General features: G+C 37.6%; 4 protein-coding genes across 6 annotated transcripts; all 4 read left to right on the top strand.

Annotated features, from left to right (window-relative positions):
- The first annotated feature begins 2,329 nt into the window (after nt 1-2,329).
- On the top strand, nt 2,330-3,572 carry LOC18030260 (serine/arginine repetitive matrix protein 1). The gene has a single exon (XM_006412461.2). The coding sequence runs from the start codon at nt 2,458-2,460 to the stop codon at nt 3,004-3,006; it is 549 nt and encodes a 182-aa protein (XP_006412524.1). The 5' UTR covers nt 2,330-2,457; the 3' UTR covers nt 3,007-3,572.
- Nucleotides 3,573-5,069: 1,497 nt separating this feature from the next.
- Nucleotides 5,070-8,093, top strand: LOC18030259. 2 transcript variants are annotated; one of them, XM_006412460.2, is made up of 5 exons: nt 5,201-5,803; nt 7,116-7,172; nt 7,303-7,365; nt 7,437-7,505; nt 7,612-8,093. In XM_006412460.2, exons 1-5 carry the CDS (start codon nt 5,408-5,410, stop codon nt 7,798-7,800), a joined length of 774 nt encoding a protein of 257 aa, XP_006412523.2. In that variant the 5' UTR covers nt 5,201-5,407; the 3' UTR covers nt 7,801-8,093. The 2 variants fall into 2 exon arrangements, with proteins under 2 accessions (XP_024005743.1, XP_006412523.2); XM_024149975.1 differs by having other exon boundaries at nt 5,070-5,803; nt 7,303-7,505.
- Nucleotides 8,094-8,714: 621 nt separating this feature from the next.
- LOC18030258 (homeobox protein knotted-1-like 5) lies at nt 8,715-11,114 on the top strand. The gene is made up of 6 exons (XM_006412459.2): nt 8,715-9,358; nt 9,829-9,949; nt 10,045-10,244; nt 10,330-10,461; nt 10,540-10,679; nt 10,801-11,114. The coding sequence occupies exons 1-6, from the start codon at nt 8,807-8,809 to the stop codon at nt 10,811-10,813; spliced, it is 1,158 nt and encodes a 385-aa protein (XP_006412522.1). The 5' UTR covers nt 8,715-8,806; the 3' UTR covers nt 10,814-11,114.
- A 69-nt stretch (nt 11,115-11,183) lies between these two features.
- Nucleotides 11,184-16,071, top strand: LOC18030257 (neurochondrin). 2 transcript variants are annotated; one of them, XM_024148901.1, is made up of 18 exons: nt 11,184-11,383; nt 11,575-11,777; nt 11,947-12,091; nt 12,220-12,356; nt 12,494-12,597; nt 12,700-12,795; nt 13,116-13,209; nt 13,527-13,647; nt 13,731-13,927; nt 14,120-14,211; nt 14,293-14,348; nt 14,596-14,685; nt 14,784-14,883; nt 15,037-15,141; nt 15,235-15,307; nt 15,416-15,579; nt 15,705-15,747; nt 15,879-16,071. In XM_024148901.1, the coding sequence occupies exons 2-18, from the start codon at nt 11,585-11,587 to the stop codon at nt 15,929-15,931; spliced, it is 1,863 nt and encodes a 620-aa protein (XP_024004669.1). In that variant the 5' UTR covers nt 11,184-11,383; nt 11,575-11,584; the 3' UTR covers nt 15,932-16,071. The 2 variants fall into 2 exon arrangements, with proteins under 2 accessions (XP_024004669.1, XP_024004670.1); XM_024148902.1 differs by having other exon boundaries at nt 11,205-11,473.
- The last annotated feature ends 148 nt before the right edge of the window (nt 16,072-16,219 follow it).

Below are 16,219 nucleotides of genomic sequence, written 5' to 3'. Positions count from 1 at the left end.
ACCTAACCGAAATCACCAACCCCCATCTTTTCAAAAATCAATTATAGACCCCTTAAGAAGTAAATAATTAAATAAGAGCAATAATAGTTTTAAAATTATATTATTTGGGCCGGCCAAAGTTGAGTGAGTCGGTTCGATTGACTGATTCTGAAACGATTCGCACAAACTTCACGCCATTCCTATCGTCAACTTATACGTGTCTTATTCTGATTGATTAACATGTCCTCCAATACGTGGACTCTGCCTTCTTACTCCTCTTTATTTAATATTTATGACCATATTTGCCCCCACTTAATTCCGCGTTTTTCTAATGAAAAATCTCGTCTCATTTTCCTCTTTTTTTATTAACACAAAATACAGATTATAAAATTATACACATACATACCACAAGCAGAAAATGGGGTTTAATATAAGTAGGTAGTTATCCAAAGTTTATAATACTAAAATGCTAATGGCATTTTCTGCACTAGTTAGATGTTTAAATAATTTTGTATTAGTGAAAATGAAAGAAACAAAAAAAAAAGGGGGAAAAAAAAATTCCGTGGTCAAAGAAGTTGGACGAGCGTTGTGGCAATAGAGTAAATAGATACGAAAATGAAGGGTGATTTACAAGGGATTTTTATGGTAATAATGGAGGGGCGAGAAAAAACATGAGAGAGGTGGGGGAGCCGGAGAGTGGGACCCGCAAACACGCAAGAGTAACAGCGTAGGTTTTGGTAAGGTAAGGTCGTCTCGTCGTGGGTTCCTCTCCTAACCCTAGAAACAAACCACTTCATTCTCACGCGCCTCTTTCTCACATTAATACGTAATTTTTAATAGAAAAATATATAAATTCGTTATTTTTGGTCGACCACTTCTTTCAAATGTTAGTTGTCTGTCTTTTACTTATTCCCAACACAAATATTAATACTTGGGTTTTCCCATTTGCACATATATATAAATTTCTCTACCACCTAAAACTATCTTACATTTAATCGACATACATATTTATATGTCCATTTCATTCAAATAGATCGACCAACTAAAGATGTATCAAAGATATGATGTCTAAATTCATGAATCATGACTTGACTAAATACAGATGTTAAATATTAAAAATTTCAAATCGAAGAATAATTATCAAAATTTAATAAATGCAAGCTTAAAATTGAAGTTTATCATCAAAGTACTAACGAATTGGAGGTTGTTTTTTTTTAGAGATGCATGTATGTGATAAGTTGTCAATTTGTCATGGTTTTAGTACCAATTATTTTATACCCAAAAGACCAGAGAATATTAGATGAATGTGTATTGCCTCAAATTCGTTGCAAATAATTGTTTCTGATATATTACATAATAATCATGCTCAATCACATTTGTATATGATGAAACTGTTACATGTCATGTTGACCAATGTATTCTTACTATCTTTGGGGTTCTTTGTTCCATTTAACAGTTTTTTTTACTAGCTTTTTAATGTTTAAATGCTTGTAACTATTTGTTAATCATTGAATGTCATATGTAATCGTTTTATTCACCTTTTTTGTGAATATATAATTTTTTCATTCTTCTTAAGACATAGTCAAAGTTTAGAATTATAGTTTGCAATTATAGATGCATAGTGTATAAAAATAAAGTAAAGTTTACTTAAAGGGTGAGACTATATTATTTAATTAAATGTATGATAAGGAAAAAGACAAATGCGCATTTAGAGATCTTTTGCTTTAATATGGTCGGCCAAAGCTACTTTTAAAAATTCAGTCATTTTGTATTATTTGATAACTTGATTGAGTTATAAACAAGCAGAATTGCACAATAACCTTTATAACAAATATACTCCATGTCCATGATAAATTGAATTAAGTTGGGTCCGATTGATAATTTAAAACAACACGAATATTTTAACAGCTAAGAGAGAAATATTAAGCAGGAATGAAATAAAAATTATAGCAAGAGAAAACAAAGAAGCCATGTATAATTGCTTATTATTAAATTGGTATACCTCATACGGTAATAGTATATGATTATCAATCAAATCTGTTAAAATTACATGAACATTGGTACGGCATATAACAAGTAGAGACAGAATTTCTGTACCATACAACGTTTCTACTATTGAAACGATTATTAACATATTAAAAATAAAGGAGATATTCTTTAACCAAATAACAAGATATATAAAGTCGAAAAACAAGGAAATATAAAAGAAATACAGCTGTAAAGAAAAAGAAAAAAAAAAACTAAAAAAGAGAAACAAACCTAGCGCGTGTCACTCACGGACGAGAAGCGAGATTTGGGTAAGAAACCGTCTAACGCATTTGTGAAAACCGTGTATAAAACCACCGTTCCTCATCTCCTTCCTCCACCACATGTGTTCATCTTCTTCTAAATTATCTCACCTTCTCTTCCCTTCTTAATTTTCTCATTTTTTTCTCGAGAAAATCTCAAAATCTCCTCTTCTTGCTCTTACTACAAGCCATGGGCGTCGCTGTTCTAAATCCTCAGGACTGTTTGAAGCAACCTTTCTCTCATATGAAATATCCCCGTAACCCTAGCGCATGCCCCAACAGGCAGAGAAAGCCGGTTCCTAGCCGCAATCGCCGGAGTCCTCCGCGCAATCAGGCCACAAAATCTCCTCCACCTGTAGCGCCGCCGCTTCCTCCTTCTCGCGCTACCGTCTCTCAAAAGGCACCGGCGAAGAAGAATCCCAACAACAGCGTCGTCGTTGGAAAGGTGAGGATCCTGAAGCGCGGCGAGGAAATCCCTAAGAAATCCACAGATCTGATTGTGGAAAAGCCAGATCTGACATCTACTCGTCGAATCGGACCAGATCCGGGCATGATCCGTATCTCCGTGCGAAAATCCAAGGCAGCACCGTTTTACGCCGGTCCTGTGACCATGACCTCGCCGCCTCCGAGCGACGTCCCGCTTCCAGCCTTTTTCACCACGAAGAAGAGCGTCTCTCTGTTTCAAGCCACCGACGCAACCAGCGATATCATCAGGATGCTCCGCCTCGACATCGCGTAACCGCGTTTGTCTCCGATCATCTGAGATTATTTTGAATCTCCGATGATCTACTGTTTACAATTTCCAATTCCCCGATCGTCTAATTTCCGGCTTAAAACCGGGAGATCTAAAAGCAAATCATCTCCAGACGACGAATCTAGAAGATGAAGAAACACATCTTCGTTATGAACCGGTTTCGAATCTTCCCTTATTTTTTCAAGGGGCAAGGTCGAAATATCTTCTTAACAGGTCTTAGTTTCTCTTCTTAGGGTTTAGTGTAGGAGTATTTGTGCATAGGTTTTTTACTTTTCCGTGACTTACATCTTTCAAGCTTCATTTCTGTTTTTAGTTGTCGGTATCTCTGGGTAAATTACAGGTTAGCTTTGTGTTTTTTTCTTCTCTTTGAGTCTTTTCTGTTGTTTTCGTATGGGTTCTTCGTATGTGTCTGGATAAATTATAGGTTAGCTTTGTGTTTTTTATTCTCTTGAGTCTCTTGTTTTCCTAAGGGTTCGTCGTATGTGTCCATGTTATGTATAAGAGAATGTTCGAACATTTATTTATGAAATGAATGTTACGATCGTTGAATTGCTTGTTCCAATTATAAAACCATGAAAAGAAAAGACGTCTGTGCGCATATAACTGAATTGATGCATATTGAATACAACCACAAAATTCGAGTAGGACACATTCGAATAAATTCAGTATTGTACACACTCACATTTGGATTTGCATTGAATAGTCACGAATCGCTGAAGCTATCTTTTATGCATTGACAATGATGGATTATATGTGAATCTTTCAATTTTGATTTGTTTGGATTGGAGCAAAGAGCTAGCGACAGTTGACTTGGTCATGACTAGCTTCAGCGATTGAAAGATTCACATATCAACAAAACTACTTTTGGACATTTTGACCAAACCATGGATTACGATAAACTATACTAAGCTCCTCACATGTTAGACCTGGGAAAAGAGTTTAATTATGATGATCCATTCTGAGGAATATTGCTAGGAGATTCTATTTATCTGTCTTCAACTGGATGAAACATTTGAGTTGCACAAAATTTATATTTCATAGTCACAAATTACTAAAGAGCTATCCCTCGTAGATTGATTCATGGTGACCCAACTAAATGTTGAAAAAGAAGTTTATTATACAGTAACTGCATCATGCATGTCGACAAAGAAGTTTATTATACAGTATGTTGACTTCTTCTCCGAGTTGATCTTGATTTTTTTAATTTTTGTCCACGATCTTGGTTAATCTCCATTATTGTTTTTGTTTGGTCGACCAAGATTAATCTCCATGATTGTGTATATAAATTACTATGGATTAAATAGCAATGGATGTCATTCTCAAGTTATATCAAATTTTCACAAATACCACTTGGTTGGTCCAAGTTTTAATATCTGCTCTCATAGTTGGCAGCCCATTTTGACCCGATAAGGCCCATCAGTTGCGCTGTAAAGCTTTGTTTAATCAAATTACTTGTTCTAATACGAAATGTTGCAAGTTTAGGGTTATTTCGGGATATTTAAGAGAGCCTGCTTTCAAATTCCTATAAAAGAAAAAAGTGTGTAAAACATTAATCCATCTGTAATTTAACAACTTGCCTTGTCTTTTACATTGGCATCAAGAAAATATAGATGGAGGTAACGGAGCTGGTTCACAGTAGTCATTTGTTCATTGGTTGAGCATGACGTGTTAAACGGTGAATCTATTTTATATACTCAGCAAAAAACCATTTAGCCACGTCAGCCTCCTTTTTAAGTTTGTGTGTCTCTTTTCCAACTAATAAAAATGTATAAATTCATTAATCCCAAATAATAACGAACATAATTGATGTTAATCTTAAAATAAAAAAATGTTGCCCTAATGAGCAAACATTGATTTTCTACCTAATATGAGAATGAAGCAAACCGAAGAAGACGAACCCTCAATTGTTATTTATTTTTTGCCAATTTTGATAATTAATAAAGAATTTTGATTGGGGAATCTTTACATATAATTTTACATACACTTTCCCACACAACTCATATTTCGGGTCCCACACTTTTATTTATTTACTTACTTTAAAAAATTAAATCTGCAAATCTGCCTATCCAGTATCCATCCAGCGACGGACCCGATCTTGCATTTTCGCATCGACATTAAAAGCGAAGGAAAAAAAAACCAATTAAAAAAAACAAGGAAAATGAAAAAGGAAAATAAAAAGAGAGGAATAATTAAGCGAGCCTCGTATATAACACCATCCATCTATCTTTTTCTCCTCTATTTCGATATTTCAACTTCCTCTGTCTCTCTCTCTCTTTCTTCGCCATTCTCTCTCTTCTGTAACTTCTCTTCTTTCTCTCTCTGCTTCTGTTTTGTATCTGAATCCCTTTTTCTACGGAAGCTGGAGATTTTGATTAGTGTAGCGTCGATGAAGAAAATTACATCGGCAGCGGCTAAGATAGCGGTCAAGGATGAGTGGGTGGCAGCGGCGATGACTGACGATGAGCTGGTGGTGGAGCTTCTTTTACGGCTGAAGCACGCGGGGACGGCAGTTGCAGAGAATCCGGCGGTAAATCTGCCTCCGTTACGGTGGGGAATCCGTCAACGACGGTCACGGTCCTCAAGATTTGGTGGCGGCGGTGTTCCCGTTTCGTTGAAGAAGGATGTGGATTCCGCTAGAGCCAGTCCGAAGACTCCTCTCTCCTGGAGCGGCGGATCTGGAAGCGGTGGCTGCTCTACATCTCCATCCGCCGCAACCGCCGATGGATTCGAGGACACTAGTCGCCAAGCTAGCTGCTCCACATCTACAGGATCTGGATCTAAGGTACCTTATATCTCTCTCTCTCTCTCTCAAAACCTATCGTGATTCAACTCACGCGTCTCGAATTTAGTCTTCTCTCCATCTCCCTTCTTCTCGATTGCGAATTCCGCAACCGTGGAGCGATGCAAATCCGTCGTCTCGCTGGCTTTTCCTTGCCGATCTGGCCGGTAATCCGGATTTTCCGTCCGTCGCGTTTTCGTAATCGAGAAATCCTTCTCGTCGCCGATTTTTATATTTTTTTTCCTCCACAATCCTCATAACTACCATTCTTCATACACGACTCTCAAGTTTTGGTAGACGTCATCTCTCTCAAACCTCAAGCTCTTAAAAGCCGACGTCCGATTCTCACGCATCTCTTTTTCTCCCTCACCGATCTCTGGTTAACCGATTTTTTTTTCACCAGTCAGTGTTTTAGTCCGTTTTTCTTCAAAAACTACTGAATCCTCCTCCGTGTGTCGGTGCTATGACCTCCCACGGCGTTTACTCCGGCGCTCTCCAAAAGTCAAAGCCTGTTTAACTTTTTATTTTTCCTCTTTTGTGTTTTCTATTTCGATATTGTTTTTGGTAATTTTCAACTCTGTCAATCTTCTATCGCAAGCTTAAGATGGTTTTTAAAAGAAAAAAAGATGTGGAGTTTGACGGTTAATCGATTCTCTCCGGTTAGAACCGAGGATTTAACCAGATCTCTTGCGTGGGGAGCGTCTGATAATTGGCCGGTTCAAGGGGATATTACGAACCGGTCAAATTTAATGTGTCTTGAGGAATAATAAAAGCTCCTTTTAGATTATGCGGGTACAGCTAGTTGGTCAAACGTGCGCGTTTACAGTACGTTTCTTAGGCACAAAACGCTATCGTTTTGGGTGAAAGGTGGGAGAAGCGAGTGAAATCTTGTCGGAGAGATTGGGATCACGTGATCTTAAAGAGAGTGATGACCCATTACACGGGATTTTCGTGATGTGGCACGGCATCCTGCTTCGTCCCTTCTATAATATTCTTTCCTATTGTATTTGTGTTTCAAAAAGGATAGTTTTTTATTTTATTTTTTTTCTCTCTTTGATTTTTTTGACTTTTGTTTGAAATTTCTATTGTGGGAAAAGAAACTTTACTATTATGTTAAATTAGATCTTGCGTTTGATTATTAAAAGTAATAGATCTAAAATACTTGTCGTTACTCGTCAGCATTTTATTCCATTGTTTAGTATTTTCAAACTGGCAGATTTGGCATCTTAAATTACTGCGTCAATACAATTTACTTGCTTGTTGATTGATGGTTGTCGTTGTTAATCAAATGCGTTTGTATATGTTTTTTTTCCAGATCTTTCCCACAAATGAATACACCAGCTCTTTTTCCAAGAGATTGAAGAAAAAGAAGGTATACAAACTCTCTTTCAATCTGCCTAATATGGAAATCCCAAAATGGAATCGAGATTCTTGGATTCCAAGAACATTCTTAACATCAGGATTTTTACGGAGCTGAGGTTTTGTTTAATATTATTTGACAGTCATCTTCTGAGCTTAAAGACGAAGAGATCTTGAGACTGAAGGAAAGACTTGCACTTGAAAAGGTAAATATTCTCTTTTCTAAGCTTTTTGTTTATCATGGTAAGACTCTTAACAAATCCGGTCTCTTCCGCAGGAGATTGAAAGTCTCCGAGCAACGTTTGATCAACAAAACGTACGTAACCAGAGATTAAAGAGGATTAAGGTAACTTTTGATTCTCTCAACCATTTTGACAGTCTTCCGGATTCTCTCTCTCTTTTGGGTGATTTTAATTGAATCACTATCTACTCTTCTGTTCTCTTTGTTTCAGCTTGACTTGAACTCAGGACGTGTCAAGAACGAGACTCAGGTTGATCTGATTCATAAATCACAACCCGAATCAAAATCTTGCAGAGTAGAGGGCAAAACCTCTAGCTCGAAAAACCAGGAGAGCATCTTCTTCCTTCCTGATTTGAACATGGTACCATCCGAGGACGAGATATTGTACGGAACTAGCTAAGTCGCCTACCTGAAGATTTTAGATCTCGATCTGATAACAATCAAGAAGGGAGTCAGAGATTTTAACAAAGAAAGGTGAATGTAATAAGATGTTTAATGTCTCCCATCGTTCTCGTTCTCTGTTTCCTTCCTTTTTGGGGTAAAACTCTCATTACTTCTTGGTTTTTTAGAAGTAGGTGGATATTAATTTTTTTTCTTTTTACTCTCTTTTGTACCGATTCGTTGTAGTTAAAGCTTTGTTAGAAATTGTTAGAGGAAACATTAGGGCAACTAATAGACTTTTATGTTCAAACTTTTCCTTTTTATTTATTCTCTATATATTATTTTATTTAAAACCCTAGTTTCCGCTCAACTAACCCAAGACAAGAGAGATCTATTCATCTAACGAGCCATGATTATTGTTAGTACTATTTAATTTAAACTTATTAATGTAAATGCTATTGGTGGATCGTTGGCGTGTTCATGGATAAAGAAGAAGAAAAAAATGCCAACTTGTGATCACCTAATTTAGTAATTTGTCTCAGTGTTTTAGTCTTTTTTTAATGGATCAAATTTGTTATTATTTTCTTGGCAGTTCTCTAAATTAATTTTCCTTCTTTATTGCAAAAAATATTGTCCTTCAAATATCTCTGATTGGATATGATGATAATTAGACTTGTCCTATCCTTTTTCAAATTAGATGTTTTATGACGTGTACATTTAAAATTAATTTGACATAACAAAAAATTATTGGTTATATGTGACTATGTGGCATATGGGTAAAACAAAAAATAAAACAAAAATCTATACAAAAAATGATATTAAAAATACTATTTCATTTGTGTTTTTAAACAAAATATCCAAAAGAGAAACAACTGAGAAAGATATACAAAAAATTATTTGCAGTTGACAACAAAAAAAAAAAGGAATACGGGTTCAATAAGATTCATGGTTAATAAGAAACACTTGGTCTTGAGGAATAACTAGGGGAAAGAGAAAGTCTCCGACCACCAAAGCGGACGAAAACAATGTCGTTTAACAGCTCCCACCTCCTTCCTCCGCAAGAAGACCTTCCTCTCCGACACTTCTCCGATCAATCACAGCATCCGCCGCAGCGTCACTTTTCCGAAACACCGTCGCTTCTCACCGCAAGTTTCCTCAACCTCCCTTCCACCGCAGCCACGACGGCGGAATCCAATTTTGCGCCTCCGCTTCGCAACGGAGACAGCTCAGCTGCTGATACAACAAGACGGTGGCTCTACTTCCAAACGGAGATCCAAAACACCGGAGAAGGCCGTCCAGAAGTCACCGACGGAGTCAACGCCGATGGTGAAACGATACACGGCGTTGTCGGTGGTGATGGAGGTGAAGATTGGAGGAGCGCTAGCTACAAAGCTGCGATTTTGAGACATCCGATGTACGAGCAGCTTCTGGCGGCTCACGTGGCTTGCCTTAGGGTTGCGACTCCCGTTGACCAGATTCCGAGGATCGATGCGCAGCTCAGTCAGTTGCACACCGTCGCCGCAAAGTACTCCACTCTTGGTGTGGTTGAGGACAACAAGGAACTTGATCATTTCATGGTAAGTTTGGAAATTCCAATTTTCAATTTTTACTGAATTTCAATTTTTCCATTTGCGATTCGTTCTCGTTGCTGGTAGTGTTCTATGGAGACTGTCTTCTTTCATTGTTTTTTTGTTTTCTTGGGAATTTCCTGGTTTTTATATTGTGTTCTCTTCTCTTTCATAGGGTTCATGCAAAATATTGATTTCGGTTTAGTGGGAAATGCACCTTTTTTTTTGTAGTTCATTGTTCCTGCTTCTTGAGTCTTGAAATCGATATGATATTTTGTCCTCCTTTTTGGCTTTCGAAAAATGATATTCGAAAAATGAACTCTTTTTGACTCTTGTTGAATAAAGCTTCTTTCTTGGTAGCTAGTAGTTTGTCTGCTTCTTACTTACTAAACAGAACATTGTATGCATAATCTGTTTTGTAAGGTTCTGTTTTGTATGTCTTATGGGTTAGAATCTTACCTTCTTTTATGATGATGCAGTCACATTACGTTGTGCTGTTATGTTCATTTAAAGAACAACTCCAACACCACGTTTGTGTCCATGCAATGGAAGCAATTACGGCTTGTTGGGAAATCGAGCAATCACTGCAATCCATAACGGGTAAATGTCTCAACCACAAATTTTAATTCTTGTCTTCTCGCTTTAGGAGCGTCTCGATTGTCTTTCTTTCAATTTTGTATTGTGTGTGGTTGTAGGAGTTTCGCCAAGTGAAAATAATGGCAAGACGATGTCGGATGATGAAGATGGTAATCAAGTAGAGAGCGAGGTGAACATGTTTGATGGAAGTTTGGACGGCTCAGATTGCTTGATGGGATTCGGTCCTCTTGTTCCAACCGAGCGCGAGAGATCCTTGATGGAACGTGTGAAGAAGGAACTTAAGCATGAGCTTAAACAGGTAGTTGCTTAATTCAAGTTTCGATGCTACATCAAACTAAACTAAATACATTGCGTGATCATGTTGCTCGGTTTTTCTCCTAAAGGGTTTCAAAGAGAAGATTGAGGACATAAGAGAAGAGATAATGAGGAAGAGAAGGGCGGGAAAGTTGCCAGGAGATACAACTTCTGTACTCAAAGAGTGGTGGAGAACTCACTCCAAATGGCCATACCCAACTGTAAAAACCTCTGCCAAGAAGTTTGTTTAGACATTCTCAAAGACGGTTTTTGATTTCTGACTGGGTTTTGAATTGTAGGAAGAAGATAAGGCAAAACTGGTTCAAGAAACCGGTTTGCAGTTGAAACAGATCAACAATTGGTTCATCAACCAGAGGAAAAGAAACTGGAACAACAACTCTTCCACATCATCTACACTCTCCAAGAGCAAACGCAAACGGTAAAACAAGATTTGTGTTTCGTCATAATATACTCTTTTGTCTTTTGCCTCCAAGAACATATATATGTATGTGCAATTTCATCAGTAACCGGTCAATATATTGTATCTTAACCAATCTCAGGACTGGGAAGTAGTAGGTGACATTCCTGTTGAACAGAGGAAGATGCTTTGCCACGTGAATTCAAGGGAACCGAATGGAAGACACGCTTTCTCCTCCGGTTATATGATCGTAAAGATTGCAATATGTATAGGTGTAACCGGTTTGCCTACAAAACCGGATTCTGGAGCTGTATTCTTGTTTGTATCAAAATCAGTGTTGATATATGTGTATATATACAGTAGTTATTGGAAGTTATCTCTTTCGTTGGTTTGCGTCTTGTAAAGAACGCTTTATCGGTATTCTGAAACAAAAACGTAATTTTTTTTGGGTATAAATTTGCTTCAGCTTTAGCTGTGTATCAGTGTAAGACGCCGTTTGGTTCCGACGACAGCGTTTACGAAAGAATCGCCAACAGCAAAAACGACGACGTTTATTCTAGTAGTGTTGTTTAGGGAATGAATATAACATGTCGTTTTCAGAAATTCAAAGGTTCAAAAACGAGAAATTAGAAAAATTGGATTTGGGGGAAATAGTTGATTGTCTCGTCCAGCGTCTTCTTCTCGTTTTCTGGAAATCCCGTCGCCATTGATTCTCACTTTGCAAGGTCGGATAAACCCTTAACTCTAGATGTTTAGATACGCTCTTCTCTTCCTCTTTCTCTTGTTTGCTTTCTGCGGTTTTAAACACTAAAAGAGTAAGTAAAGAGTAAATAATAGAGAGAGTAAACAGCTTTGTTTAATTTTTGCATTCTCTCGACTTCTTCTCGTTATGTTACTCACTGTGTGCTTGTTTCAGCTCGGTGATTATGGCGGAACCACAAGAGGAACGATCTCCGTCGCTTGACGATTGCCTTAAGCTGTTGAAAGGGGAGAGGGACGAGCAGAGGCTCGCCGGTCTACTTCTCGTTACCAAGTTCTGCCCGAACGATGACCTCGTTTCCCTCAAGAAGGTGTACGAAGCCGTCGGTACCCACTTTCTCGACCGTCTTCTCCGGACCGGTAAACAAAATCCCGACTTATTGGTCTTTGTCTACTTTCCCTCAGTATATAGCAAATTTGTACATATACGAGTTTGGGGTTTCCTAGCGAAAGTTCTCCTTAGGTAGATTCGATTCTAAGGCTTGTTGCTCTCTGGTGTTGGGTTTTGATTGGTTTCGAGATTTTGCAGGTAGTGGCGATGGAGGTGAAAACCGTGATGTGTATCTGCAGCTATCTCTTACCGTTCTTGCTGCATTCTGCCGTGTTCCGGAGATAGCTTCTTCTGTAGAGATGGTCTCCCGAATTCCCCTTATTCTCGAAATAATGTCGAAAGGGTATGTTAGATCGCCTGATTCTTCAATCTGTGATTTTCCATCAAGTTTTCTCAAGTTTTGCTTCTGCGTCTTTTGCTTTTGCACAGTTTGTCTTCTTAAATTTGGGAAATTGGCTTTTGGAATTTCAGACCAGCTACAAACATTCTCGAAGAATGCTATGAGCTTCTGTATTTGGTGTCCACGGCTTGTGAAGCTGGTGTTATGGCTTTGATAAACTCTGGAGGCTTGAGAGTGATAGCCCCCCAGATGTCTGGTCTGCCTGATGGTAATAACTCATTCCTTTGTTTTACATTTACTTTATTTTGATTATAATCGATGTCAAAGAAAATATGCCATATTCTAAGGGTAGATGGATTTGAGAATAACTTTTCCCTGAGAGCTGATGCAAGATATGTTATTCAGGTTCACATGCTATGGAGGTAGCTATAAAGATTCTGCAGTTGTTGGTTAGTAAGCTTCCCAGCGAGAGCATGAATATTGAACGCTTCTTAGAACTGTCTTTGGTGGTGAGTCCACTTACTTCATCATTGTCACTTTTGTTTTTGCAATAATTACTAAATCCCCGTGCTCAAGTTGGAGCCCAAAACATAATGTTATTGGTTATTCAGGTTGCTGCTGTTGCCCGGCAGTTTGCGATGCTGCATAATGCCCTGAAGTTTGAAGCACTCCATCTACTCTCTGCAGTCTTCTGTTCCGAGTATTCTGTAAGTTTTTATTTCCTTAATCTTCTGTGCAAAGTTAGCTTTAACTGAGCGGAGTTATGTTTTTAACAATAGTTACTAGCATGGTAATGCCTATTTTTGAGATTTTCTTTTTTCATTAAAATTGGGAAAATCAAAGTGTTACATTCTTCTGCTTGGATGATACAGTTGTCACCCTGATAACTGGGGCTTCATTGTCTTGATGCTCTTTCGTATTCATGTCATGTTTCCATTGTAGAAGCTCTACGTTTTCTTATCTTTCTTTTCTTTTTGGGTGTGTGCGAATCTGTTTATATGTTTCTCACAGAACTTCTTATATGTAGGCACTTCTTCATGATCCTCTTCGTTCCATGCAAGACAGCAATTGGGCAGACTATATGCGCACAGGTGTTGTGTCCATTCTGCAGAATCGTGTAGGTGAGTTAATAAGTGATCTATTAACAGTTTGATTGGGTCACTGAAAAATGCATTCCCATTCATGGCAGTCTTTTCTTGTCAGCCCGTAACTTTTTCCTATTTGTTTAATGACAAATATCCTCTCCTGTTTTTATATACGAAATAATGGTATTAATGATCTCTGTACTTTGCAAAAAGTATAGACTGTTAAATGATGCCATCATTGCTATAAAAATTTTCACTTTTTCGGGCAGATGTCACTGATATGCTTGCTCACATCCTCTATGCTATTGAAACTTTCAAGATACCTAAGAAACCTGTCTTTTTTGAATGTGTAGCACCTTCCGAAAAGCTTCATGCATTGATTCTGGCTGAGAACATGATGTCAATTCTGGGTGAGAAGTGGCTTATCGGTCGAGTAAAATTACCCAGTGTTGAGGATTATCTTCCAGCTGATAGGTAAGCAAAGGATATTCTTATTACACACTTACTTAACCTACATCTTGTAGCCAGATAATTGTCATGCTGATTTCTTTTTGTAGGTGTCTTCTGCTGGTACTAGAGTCATCACATGTTGAAATTTCCGTTTTGTCAAATGAACTCGCTTACATGAAATATGAAGCTCCTAAGAATAGCTCAACTGTTGAAGACAATCTGTTGAAGCAACGTTATCTGGCTATCGCGTTTTCTTTGATAGAAAAGATCATCAAATATATATCAACTGTTGGTGAAAATGAAGGTACAACATATAATCTTGTCTAATAAATGCAACTTTCTGTTATTTTATTTTATTACAAAGACACTATTTTCTGAACCTCCTTAGATGTCATTTGTGAAATATCTAATAAATGCTCTGCTAATAATAGTGAGAAAATGTGTCGTTTGGCATAATATGAAAGTTTGGAAAAATTTATCATATTGAGCTTTGCAGGGAATCTAAGTGATGAAGCCGTTTTCCTAAAGGTGATTAAGACACTTAACGAGATAGTTGGAGTGGTGCTCGAGTATCTGAAAGATGCAAAGGTGTATATCTGACAACATAAAACTTCTTTACTGTGTCGTTTTGTGTTCAAACTGTTTTCATGGTATTTCTGTTTCATACAGGAACATGGAGAGAAGAGAGGAAATGATCTTCTTGCATCTGTGCGAGTGATTGGGAGGTATAGATAATGACTCGTCCTTCTAAGAAACTATCGTTCTTTTTGTTTCTTAATAAATCTCTCTTCTATTTTTTTGTTTGTGTTGAATATTTACATACCAGATTGACGAATTTTCTGCGTATATAATCATGGTTTGCTGCTTCATTATAATTTGTAAATGAGTACTCCTATTGGAAGAACATGGATCGTCTCCTTTTCACTTTGGCATTTACTGAACTTTTTTGTTTGTTTCTTTTGTTTTTAACAGCTATCTTGCTGAAACTCCTGATGCATGCAAAGAGCAGGTGCAAGATCTTCTAGATTATATGCTTTCAGTGGAGGGCGAAGATGAGTCCTGGTTCGAAATCATACTGCCCTTAAGTTTTTACCCTTTTACGAAGCTATTTACGTAATGACCCCCAGGATAACTTGGTCTGAATAATTTTCTTTGGACAGCCCGTTTTTGTCCACTTGCTTCTTGCTCCCAATGCTTTGCCAAATAACAATGAAGGCAGAAGGATGTAAACTCTTGGCTGCTTCAACAGGCTATGTAGCTGTGAGTTACTACGGTTTATACCTTCCTTACACCGATGGTGGTTGACACTTATCATTGTGCTAGAAAAATCTGCTTTACATCTCTTCCATCATTTTTGCAGTGAGCTTGACCTAAATATGTTTCAAGTTACGGTTCTCTAATATTTTAATACAGGTCGTGGAATGTCTAATAAAGCTGATTCAGCGTGATGGTCAGAGTGTTGAGGACAATGGAAGCATATTCTTGGCTTGTGATACAGTCATGAATATTCTTTTGAAGGTACCCTCTTTTTCTCTAAGATAAGACGTGGTTACATTTTGCCAAATCCCTTAATTATCAAATGATAATGACACATGTACATTTTGGAAACAGAGGGAACAAATCAGATTTTCGCCAGAAATGTCTACATTTTCCAGACTTTTGAAAGCCTTGGCGTTTTGGGCAGGTGATGTAATCTCAGATCAAAAGCTTCATGTTTCTTCTTTTGTTTCAGAAGATATGAGTGCTTCCAAATATTTCAAACCTGTCAATATCTTTTTTCCTTTTGTTACAGATGGTACGAATGACCCATCAGTAGTTAGGATGGCTGGAAGCATCTGCTCATTGATCTTTGATTTCACATCAGAAGATGCTCTACTCAAGCAACCTAACTTCAACGGTAGCTCCTTGGATAGTTTGGCTCGGCTCATTGCAAGAAGTTTGTCATCATCGGGCCAGGTATAATCCTGCAACTTTGTATGATGCGTCTTGTGCTCAATTTCTTCAGCTCTTGGTTCAAATTTTCATTTTCTTGGTAGAGAATTGCTTCTTAGATGACTGCCACATAACCGATATCATTGCAGGATTTGCCGGATGACGCGGATCTCTTTGAAATCATAACAGCTGGTTCGGTTTCAACATCTCTCTCTTCATTTCAAATCACTTTACATTGTTCCAGACAGCTTCTGTATTTTCTAAATCGATAAAAACATAAGTCTTTTGGTATCCTCTAATTGTGTTGCATGATTCTGAAACAGGATACTCTCGATGGGCAAATCGATTCCCCACCATAACGAAACATAACCTTTGAACAATTACTCAAAGTAATCTTGATCCAGAGTTTGTATCCTATTTTTCTTTTGGGATCAGTTTTACGTCTTATTATATACGATGTAGATTATAAATCAGGTTTCGTCTGACAAAGCACATGATTATAAAAATCTCTCTCTATTTAAGATTCCATTCCCAATTGGATATTAGTAGTAGCCAGATTCACTATTTTCACTAATAATATCACAAAATCATTTTCAAGACCTGAATTTTTTTTATACACAAAACCTTACAGCTTTTTCTAGTTTTTATTTATGGTTAGCCTAAA

Source organism: Eutrema salsugineum, unplaced genomic scaffold (assembly GCF_000478725.1).
Source record: "Eutrema salsugineum unplaced genomic scaffold, Eutsalg1_0 scaffold_1, whole genome shotgun sequence".
NCBI lineage: Eukaryota > Viridiplantae > Streptophyta > Magnoliopsida > Brassicales > Brassicaceae > Eutrema > Eutrema salsugineum.
This window is presented reverse-complemented; position numbering and strand designations above follow the sequence as displayed.

What these genes read in the sequence shown, in the direction of transcription:
- LOC18030257 (XM_024148901.1), top strand. Translation starts at nt 11,585, where the DNA reads ATGGCGGAACCACAAGAGGAACGATCTCCGTCGCTTGACGATTGCCTT. An exon ending in CTCGAAATAATGTCGAAAGG is followed by an intron (nt 12,092 to 12,219) that starts GTATGTTAGATC and finishes TTGGAATTTCAG; the next exon opens with ACCAGCTACAAACATTCTCG. An exon ending in AACTGTTGGTGAAAATGAAG is followed by an intron (nt 13,928 to 14,119) that starts GTACAACATATA and finishes TGAGCTTTGCAG; the next exon opens with GGAATCTAAGTGATGAAGCC.
- LOC18030260 (XM_006412461.2), top strand. Translation starts at nt 2,458, where the DNA reads ATGGGCGTCGCTGTTCTAAATCCTCAGGACTGTTTGAAGCAACCTTTC.
- LOC18030259 (XM_024149975.1), top strand. Translation starts at nt 5,180, where the DNA reads ATGAAAAAGGAAAATAAAAAGAGAGGAATAATTAAGCGAGCCTCGTAT. An exon ending in CTACAGGATCTGGATCTAAG is followed by an intron (nt 5,804 to 7,115) that starts GTACCTTATATC and finishes TTTTTTTTCCAG; the next exon opens with ATCTTTCCCACAAATGAATA. An exon ending in AGAGATTGAAGAAAAAGAAG is followed by an intron (nt 7,173 to 7,302) that starts GTATACAAACTC and finishes ATTATTTGACAG; the next exon opens with TCATCTTCTGAGCTTAAAGA.
- LOC18030258 (XM_006412459.2), top strand. Translation starts at nt 8,807, where the DNA reads ATGTCGTTTAACAGCTCCCACCTCCTTCCTCCGCAAGAAGACCTTCCT. An exon ending in AGGAACTTGATCATTTCATG is followed by an intron (nt 9,359 to 9,828) that starts GTAAGTTTGGAA and finishes ATGATGATGCAG; the next exon opens with TCACATTACGTTGTGCTGTT. An exon ending in TTAAGCATGAGCTTAAACAG is followed by an intron (nt 10,245 to 10,329) that starts GTAGTTGCTTAA and finishes TTTCTCCTAAAG; the next exon opens with GGTTTCAAAGAGAAGATTGA.